This window comes from Setaria italica, chromosome III (assembly GCF_000263155.2).
Source record: "Setaria italica strain Yugu1 chromosome III, Setaria_italica_v2.0, whole genome shotgun sequence".
Classification (NCBI taxonomy): domain Eukaryota; kingdom Viridiplantae; phylum Streptophyta; class Magnoliopsida; order Poales; family Poaceae; genus Setaria; species Setaria italica.
This window is the reverse complement of record NC_028452.1, coordinates 9,850,529-9,860,446: the sequence shown is the minus strand read 5'-3', so window position 1 is coordinate 9,860,446 and position 9,918 is coordinate 9,850,529. Positions and strand designations below refer to the sequence as shown.

The window sequence follows — 9,918 nt, the reverse complement described above, 5'->3', positions numbered from 1 at the left end:
TAATTACAAAATTAATTGCACAACCCCTGGCTAAATCGCGAGACGAATCTATTAAGTCTAATTAGTCCATGATTTGACAATGTGGTGCTACAGTAACCATTCGCTAATGATGGATTAATTAGGCTTAATAGATTCGTCTCGCGATTTAGTCTAGGGGTTGTGCAATTAGTTTTGTAATTAGGCTATATTTAATACTCCTAATTAGTGTCCAAACATCCAATGTGACAGGTGCTAAAATTTAGCATTTGCTATCAAACACCCCCTAAAAGCAATATTGCATACTGCCTCCACAGCATTCTGCTCGAACCAATGGGCATGCCTTAGAACAGTACAATATCTGCATTCCTATCTATCCGGGAACAAGATCCGTGTCCGAACTACATTCATCGCAAGAAGTCTGAAAGCTAGCACGGCCCAATTTCCAGGTAGTGTTGTGCTGCATTGGCAGCCTTGCAACGTCAGGAAGGAAATGCACAGATTATCCATCGAATTACTAAACCTCAGGAACGGGGAAAATCTAACCGATCACATCCTGTAGTAACTCTGCAATAACCGATCACATCCTGTAATAAACTCTGCAATTCAGACAAGAGGCTCAAAGCCTCTGCAAATTACTACTACTCCCTCTGTTCCAAAATGACTTTTCTATATACATACATTTTGTTATGCATCTAGACATAATTTTATACTTAAGTGCATAGCAAAATATATATCTCTAAAAAAGTCAAAACGACAAGTAGCCATCATCCTAGAATCAAACGAACGGGGGGCTGTACTGTAAGGGATACATAATCAGAGTTCGAATGCCGTGCAATGCCCTTCATTCAAGGAGGAAATATAAACAAACTATCAGGAATGTGTCACTGCTCAGTACTGACATGCACATTTTCAGAGTCAACAATTCATCTTAATTCAACGGAGAATAGTGCGCCACAGAACATGGACACCAAGAGAGCCATTCTTTCATGCAAGTCAACGACATCCCACTGAGATACTAAAAAAAATAAAATCGTTGATTTCATGGGCCTTAGCAATTATGCATCAGTCACTCTGTCTACCCATTTGAAAGAGTTCAGCGTTCCACATTCTGAATCTAGCATTCCACGATCTGAGTTTAGCACTAAATTAAGGTTTAGGGATTAAACTGAGTTTAATAACACTATAAGGCATGGGGATTTAAACTCAGTAGAGATTGGACCATATGACATCTTCATAAAGAGAAAAATACCACGGCAAGATTTACCAAGTAGGAGTAGTATCCTATGAGTTTTATTGGCAACCGATCATAATGGACAGAGGCAATTTTTCAGATGCAAATGATGACAAACCTACATTGTGCAGTACAGCCGAGATGTATCCATTGTAAAATGAGTATGATCAAATAAGTCTGACATATAATTTTGATACTTGGGAAGACTAGACAATGAATTGTCCATCATCTAACTCGTGTGTTCAACAGTTCTGCTTAAAGCTACAGAAAATATTTTATAAAATGAAAATCTGGAGAACTAACACTAGTTAAACTAGTTGAAGTTTCATAGTGCCCATGGTAATGAACCAGAGTGTTCATCTAGTTCCAAGCTAAGGATACTGAATCAGACAAGTCCAACTTGCAGGCACAAAGAGAAATCTGGTCACCCAGGCACACATATTCAAACTGAACTCTCTATTGCTTCATACTCCCTCCGTGTAGGAAAAGAAAGTCGTTTTGGACAAGGTTTGGGTCAAACATTGGGAATATAAATCATGAATAACTTGTAAGTTGTTGAGTTTGGAAATGTAAAAGCCATATAAATAGATTTGTCTTGAAAAATACTTTCATAAAAATATACGTATATCACTTTTTGATAAATATTTTTATAAAAATAAAGAGTTAAAGTAATGCTTTAGAGACCGTGTCACTGTCCAAAACGTCTTCCTTTTCCTATACGGAGGGAGTACACACACATCATAAACGCCGACATTTCTGCATTGAGTTATTGAAATCTAGCAGGTACCAGAATTTACAAGAACGTAGTTATAACGCGACATACTGTAAATGAAACACATATTTGAATGCTAGATGAAGTGAATTGAACAATTATCTCGTTCTGAATGGGATCTGTAAGCAGGCAACTCAGCAGGACGGTTAACAAGATCCACCACCAAGAAACATCAGAATTCACAATCTAATCCTCTCGAGGGTACTTGACAAAAACCTGTCGTCTCAAATGAGAAGCCAAGCCGGAGAAGAGTGGTTCGAAGGGACCTGGTCCGGGAAGAAGAACTCGACATTGGGAGGCTGCCCTTGCGTCCACTTGCCGGTGTCGCTGCAGGGGTACTGCCTCTCACTGACACCGCGAAACATGATGTACTCGTCGTAGAAGCTCCGATCATCCAAGAAGTAGATGCCGTCATTGAACCCCGGGTACTCAGCCGTCTCGTAGGATCTGGAGCAGCCTCGCCCCACGAACAGCATCCGGTCACCCAGCGTGTCCAGCTCCCTCCAGATATAGGGGTGCCCGATCATGCCGCCGCTGCCGTCGTCCTCGAGCGGCAGCGGGCCAATCCTGCTGAACACCTCGAACCCCGGCGTCGGCGAATCATGATCGGGAGCGAACCTGACGACCATCAGCAGTTCGCCGCGGGACTCCAAGAGGTAGCGAGCACGAACGTTGCCTTCATGATCTCTGTCCCTGGGCACGCAGCGGCGTAGCGTCGAGGATAACGCTACTCGTCGCAGCTGGTCGCCCCCAACCGAAGAGAAGGTCGGCGCGCACGCCAGGATGTGTTCCTCGTCGGTGAGGAAGTGGAAGAACCCGTCGTCGCGGTACACGACGTCCTCCACCGCTTCAGTACAGTGAGGAGGCCTAGTATCGTAGGCCACCCCATCGCCGATGATCCAGAACGCGCAGCGGCGCTCGAGCGGGCCGTCGACGTACCGCTGATAGGCGACGATGCCGGCGGCGACGCAGCCAGCGACATCCGGCGGGGATGAGGGGGTGGCGGCGAGGATGACCATCCTGTGGACGTGCTGGACCGATGGATCGTGGCGGGGGCAGACCTCGTCGGGAAGTATGCGCACCCACCCTGGCTGGTGGAGGTCCATGAGGCGGTGGCGGCGAGTCTGGTCCATGGCGATGAAGAGGTAGCCGCCGTCGCCAGAGCCGATGTAGCGCGCGCCGACCTTGTCGTGGTACTCCTGGTGGATGCTGGAGCCGCTGAGGATGCAGGAGACGCGATTCAAGCCGTCGGACGGTAGGAGGAGATGCGGGAGCGGTGGCGGCGGGGGCGGGGGAGCTGCGAGCCCCGCGCGCCATGAGTGGCAGACGAAGGCCATGTGGGCGCGGTCCCATTCGCACGGGACGCGGCAGGCGATCTCGGACATTTGGTCCAGTGAGAGGCTCGCCCAGGGCGAAGGCGCGGCCATGTTGGAGGGGAGGGGAGGGTTTGAGAGTCGCTGGTGGACGGAGGCGGGGAAGACGACGGCGAAGAGGTTGGGGGCGGATGCGGGATTGGATTCCCCTTTTGTTCTGGAAGCCGGGGGCAGAGAGGAGCGCGTGTGCGGTGTGCCCCGTGTGCGGCTGCTACTTGTCTTGCAACTTGCAAGATGCAGAGATAGTCGTCTGAGCCGGGCCCGTCTTCGCTTGGGCCGTTTAGACTGGGCCGAAGCTGCAGATCTCATCTCCACACACACACACCCCACAGCGATCATGCTAGCTTTGTTTGCGAGGAAGTGACAACCTTTTTCAGTTATTTAGTATCCTGACAAGCTAAAAGAACGCAACTAATGATTGTAGTGTCATGTTTCCTTGCATATACATCTACTGCAAATGCCCATATTTAGTTGGACTAAGCCTTGTACATTTAATAATTACCGGCAGAAATGTCCGTACGTTGGTACGGATCCTTACTTGTTCTTAATATATTCCTAATATGTTGGTGTAACATCCACAAAAATCACCAACTTAAATCATCCGTTAAAAATTGTGCCCAAAATCTTTTCACCGTTGAGCTCCCGAAAATCTAATCTTCCCGACGATTTTGCCATCCCGGCACCCAAAGCCAACAACTGTTCTTTTACCCCCTCCGTAAATCTCGCCGCGTGCCGGTCAACAAACCGATGCGCGTGCCCCGACCGCGCTCCGCAATCACCGCCGACCCTCCCTTTCTTTTTCTTTCTTCCTCCTAATTTCCTCTTTCTCTTTTCTTTTCCTTCCTTCTCTTTCTTTCTCTCTTGTTCTTCTTCCATCTTCCTTCTTCTTCTTTCTCCCTCCTCCTTTCTTCCTGGCGCATAGTGCCACCCTTCTGGCGCCGCACCCTCCTGGCGCCCAGCCCCGCCTGCGCCCGACCCCCGTTGGCCCCGGCCCCTGCCTGCGCCCGGCCGGCGCGGTGCGCCCGGCCCTCCCTACCTCGCCATCCGCGCCGCGCGCCCGGCGCCGGCACCGGCACTGCTGCCGCGCCTGACCCCCGACGCCGCGCATGCCCGGCCCCGCCTTCAGCCCCGCGCCCCGCCACCCGAAGACCGCGCCCAGGTCCCAGCCCCTACCGCTGTCTGCCGCGCCGCCCGGCTCGCCACGCGCCACCCGCTGGCCCCGGCCCCCCCACGACGCTGCCGGCCGCTCCCCGCTGGCCTATAAAAGGGGGAGGGCGACACCCCAGCTCGCCACCACCCCGGCCTCCCCTCATGCCACCAACACCACTTCCCCTGCGCAACCTCCCTCTGCTAGTAGTGCCGCCTCTTCCGTGCGCCGCCGCCTCCTGCCCAACACCGGCCCCTCGCTGCCCGTCGCTGATTCACCGAGGTGAGGCCTCAAACGGGCTCCCCACTATAACACCTGCCATTTTAGCCATCAAAAATAATTCCAAAGAAATAGAAGCAAATCATGAAGAAAAAGGAAAAGAAATTGGCTAAAAATCAAATTCGGGTCAAATTTGACCGAAATTTGAATTTTAAATTTGAAATTCAGAAAAATTTGGCAAAAATATGGAATGGAAGTATAAGAGTGATTAGAACTTGAAGATCAAGATTAGGGACAAGATCTGGTCCTAAATATCTCAAGAAAATCAAAGAAAGAAATTAAAACCGAATTGCACTATTCACCGTCCGACAATAGGATTTCAGAAAAAAAAGCACCAGTGTCCATTTTGGAAATTAATTTCTGCCAAATTTTCCAAATAAATGGACCAAGACAACTATACAGTATTAAATTATAGACTTTGGACAAGTATCTTCAGGTGTTGTTGATCAAGAACAGTAGAGGGAACCATTTCAAATGGAGGCTCAAAGTCAGCACTTTACCACGGTCAACTTAGCTGCTGAACTGAATTTCTGCCTAAGTCTGAAAACACTCATAAGTGCCAATGTTTGGAGCTAAATTCAGGAGAATGTAGTCTAAAAGGTATAGGTGATTATGAGTAAAATGGAATCCCTGATGGTTGTAGAGTGTAATTGGTTTGTAGTTGGACTAAAAGGAAGGGATTTGGACCACTGAAATTATTTACAAAGTTGGGTAAGTGACCATGACCAAGTGACTGACGAACTGAATCGGAAGTTCAATGAAGTTCAGTTACCTGAGGGCAAACATTTTGAAGTTGCCAACAAATGGATGATAATCTCGGGCAAGAGTTCAAATATGAATTGTAGAGCTCGAGTTTATCTACAACTTTGCTTAAGTGACTTGTGGACCGTCGGATTCAAAATCGGCCGTGGTGAAGCTCTGAACTTTCGGGCGTCAGAAAACAAAGAGGGGGGGGGGTGACAGAGCTGAGCTCGACGTGTCGCCACCGGCGTTCTCGGTCGACCGCGAGCACAGCAGCTACGCCACCTCCTCACCACGCAAGCCTAGCACTAGGCCACGGTGTCGCCCATGCGCGCGGTAAGTCTTTTGTATATCTACCGCTCCCGCCACCGCCCTTTTTACCGCCTGTTTTTCTACCGCCGCCGCCCTCTCTATCAAGCCACCGCCGCCGACCAAATTCCACTGCCACACCTCACCTCCCGTCGATTCCTCTCGCCCATTTCTCCACAGATACCCCAGCTACACCCCGGTCAACTTGTTGTCCAGCATCCTTGCCGGAGTACCCGTACTCGCCGTCGTTTCCGTCCGCCACCGCCGCACCTCCTGCTCACGGTGAGCACCCCCTTGCCGTCGTTGTTGTTCCTTGTGGTCGGTTTTAGGTAGACGTCTAGGGCACTAGGAAGCTGTAGAAGTAGTTGTCGGGGTAGGCCGAGCCGTCGCCGTGCTTAGCCACGACCGGCCGTAGGTGCCGCCGCCCGCCGCCGGGGAGGGAATGGCTCCGGCCATCTCCCGGGGAGCTGTCGCCACGCACGGGTGCATTAGGGCATGGGGATGCTTCCCCGGCCTAGCCCCATCGCCGGTAGGGTGCCGGCCGGCGAGCCGCACCGCCCCTTGTTGCGCTCGGGATTTTGGCGGGAGGAGGAAGAAGGCGCTGGTGCCACGGGCCCGCGCGTCAGAGAAGAGAAGAGAGAAGGGAGGCCGGTTGGGCGCGAGCATCAGTTGGGCCAGAGTCCCGGAGGCCCAGGTGCTGGTGCGGTCGACCGTTTGAGAAAAAAAGGCCGGAGGCCCGTGAAGTCCAGCAGGCCGATAGGCCAGTAAGGCAGGCCGGTGACGCGGAAAAGAAAAGAGGAGAAGGAAGGATGGGCCATTGGGCCGGTGCCGGTCCGAGGAAAGGAAAAGAAAAAGAGAAATCGGCCCAGGGAGCCTAGTAGGGGAAGGGGTAGGCCGGCGGGTAAGGTGAATAGGAGAAGGAGGTGGGTCCAAGCCGCGGGCCCAGCGTAAGAGAGAGCGGGTAGAGTTAGGGCGCGTGAGAAAAGTAGGCCGGGGAGTTTTCGGGAAAAAGTTAGATTTCCTTTGTAGAATAAATAGATTAAATCCAATCTCACCATTTAAATCACAGAAATTTCTAGGGGTGTCCAAAATTAGTGAAACCAATTTTGTTAGGCTTATTTAATTTTCCTTTATGCATTAAAATTTTTATACCCTAGGAAAAACAATGAAAATTTGGGTATTTATTTAATGCCTTTCTTTTAAGGTATTTAAATAAATACTTAATCTTTATTAAATGCATAAAATATGGAATAACATCTTCATAATCACAAATTATTGTTAACTCATAGGAAATTAGGTTTCAAGATTAGAAAATAATTATAATGTTTTCTAAAAATAAAAGAAAAAGCCCTAAGTAAGAATAGTTAAGGAAATAAAATTGTTGGGCTAATCTTTTCGGGTTTTTATGTGTTGGCTTGCAACTTTATCATGATAAATTGTATAGTTCTTGTTGGCTTGCAACTTTATCATGAAGGAAAGTTGTCTAGTCTTGTATTCAAAAAAGTTGCATTCCTAACCCCTGCATATGTTGTGTTATAGACATCGAAGCACCAGAAGGAGATTTCTCGGAATTTTCAGAAGGATCTCCAGAATTCGAAGAGATCATTGAATTGGTTCCCTACGAGGCCAACCCTTCAGACAGTGCTAACTTTTTTAGCGAACAAGGCAAGCCCCGGTGCGTTATACCTATTATTTTGGAGTCGATATTTCATGTGTCCAATTATCGGTTATTTGTTATATGTATGCACTAAGTCTAGGAGTTGCTTGAAACCCATTCTTGTGCATTATCATACCTTGTTTTAAGGACATCTTTGCCACTTGTTCAAACATTTAGTAAATAACCTAAGTCTAGAATATGCTTAGTTGCCTAAGTAATTGGTCTACCAAACCTTAAGGTACATATTGAGTCATGCATGTTAATTATGGAAAGATAACTTGGAAATCAAGAAGCGGACACAAGCTAAGGATGTAGTTCTGTCTGCTAGATTAATCTGGTTAAGGCCCGATTCGTTGTCTTAACCTTTGATCAAGTGAAAGACATCTGATCACTTACTGGGTATGGGACCAGTAAAGCCCAGTAGGTTAGTAAACCCTCTGATCGGGAATACTTCGTACCTGCGCTTGACGTGCTGGAGATTGGCAGGGGCGTAACCTGAAACTCACATGGTGATCAGGCCAGACGTGGGGTCCCATGTGGGGGTGCGTCCCTGGGTCCGGGTAGTCTTATTCCCAATCATCGGATTTGCTAATCGAAAAGTCGTTACGTACGACCTGGACAGTCGTATATAACTGGTGATCAGGGTACTCTCCTGCAGGATGTAATCTGATCCGGATCGCCGCAATTCTCGGTTATGAATGCACTTGATCATTGTTGAGTATCGTAGCATAAATTCATGAATGCTATATCTCTCCACTAATGTTTTGGTATATGACTTAATACCTTGTTGTTTGTAATTAATCTTTTATCATCATTTAGAATGGGTAGGTAATAACTTAATCAAAATAAAAGATAAAGATAAGGTCTCACTCCTAGTAAGCTCTTTTGCCAAAAATGTGTCAGCCACGCACACTGAAAAAGCTATCATATAGTTCCAAGAAAAGCTATTATATTGGTTAGTCGGGTAAGCCTTGCTGAGTACCTCGTACTCAGGGTTATCCCTTGTGGCTATTTTCAGAGGCACCGCAGGAATCCACCGAGGAGGAAGCTCCGAAAAACTAGGGTATTGTTATGAGTCTCACAATACCCTTAGAAGAAATCTTAAATGCTCATCTCCACCTGAACCGTTTATGTTTAAAATCCTAGAACTTCTGTCTAACCTGCACTGTTAAGTTTGTTTCAAACTATGTCTTGTAATAACTCGTACCTCGTGTATGTATGTAAAAATGTAATATTTGTTGAAGCTTTCCCATCACGAAAACAATCCTGATGTATGGCTATGAGACGTGACGTGGACCATTCGAGGAGTCCTAGGGACACTCGACGGACGACCGGACTTATACTGTTTTAAGCGCGTTTCGGATAATTGCTGCATCGGCAGCGATTAGGCGCATTTAAAACAGTTTAAGTTGGACGGTTCCGCCACACCCACGGCCTCCTCTACCCTCTCCCGCCGTCTCCCATTGCCGCCGGCGAGCCTAGGCCGCCGCCTTCTCCCTCTATCTGTGTACCGTACGGTGCAGAGGAGGAAGAAAGCCTCCTCCTTTTTGATCTAACCCCCAGTTATCCCCTATTTGCAAAATAACCCTCCCACCTCTCTCAAGATCGTCTCGCAGATATACCCTTCCACCTCCCAAGAATCTTTACAAACAAGTCCCTGGTTCTCATAGTCTAGTCCTAAACCTTCTTTTAAGCCTCTAATACTCCGTTAACTCGTCATTTCATGCGCCAAACTCCCTCCAATTAATCCCAAATTCGACCATGTCATCCTCCCATATACTTCCGCTGAGTCACATCCAAAGCTCGTGAAAATGCTCATCCCTTCTATTTTTCGTTCGCGTGCTCTATTCGAAGCTCAACGGGTAAAATGCACGATTGTGTGTGCCGTAGGTCGCGGAGTACCCGAGGAGGAGCTCGAGGAAGAGTTTGACCGCGAGCCCAAGCCCGAGGACCAACACCGCGAGCAGGAACTCCCGAAAGGCTTTTAGGACGGTAAGTCCAATCTCACCCTTTGATGCATATTTATTCTTAGTTTTTGAAACACAACCTATTGGCCTATTTTATAAAATTGCATATTATTTTATTGCAAGACATGGTTGGATAGCCACCCCTTGATTGATATGATTATTCCTTGATTGTCCTATAATTATCTCTAAATATGATTTGCTTTGTTTGGATGATAATTACTGCTAGAATGCTTAGGACCTGGTTACTCAATTGAATCATGACTACAATGGTTTATTTAAAGGATAAATGTGTGAGGTTTTCAAATGAGAAAATGGGTTTTTGGAAATAAGGAAAGAAATGCTTAGATGAGATGGATGAGTGTTTCTTGTGTGAAATGCCAATGAGTTGGACTCGTACCTTTGTGGTTGAGTAAAGTCGGGAGATATCCATCTTGTCATAGTTAAGGACCGAATTGATGTGTCA

The 9,918-nt window shown here is 47.7% G+C and overlaps 1 protein-coding gene across 1 annotated transcript; it reads right to left on the bottom strand.

The window, feature by feature from the left end:
• Window positions 1-2,030: 2,030 nt before the first annotated feature.
• Window positions 2,031-3,541, bottom strand: LOC101754560. Its single transcript, XM_004961114.3, has one exon. The coding sequence runs from the start codon at window positions 3,407-3,409 to the stop codon at window positions 2,207-2,209; it is 1,203 nt and encodes a 400-aa protein (XP_004961171.1). The 5' UTR covers window positions 3,410-3,541; the 3' UTR covers window positions 2,031-2,206.
• Window positions 3,542-9,918: the final 6,377 nt, after the last annotated feature.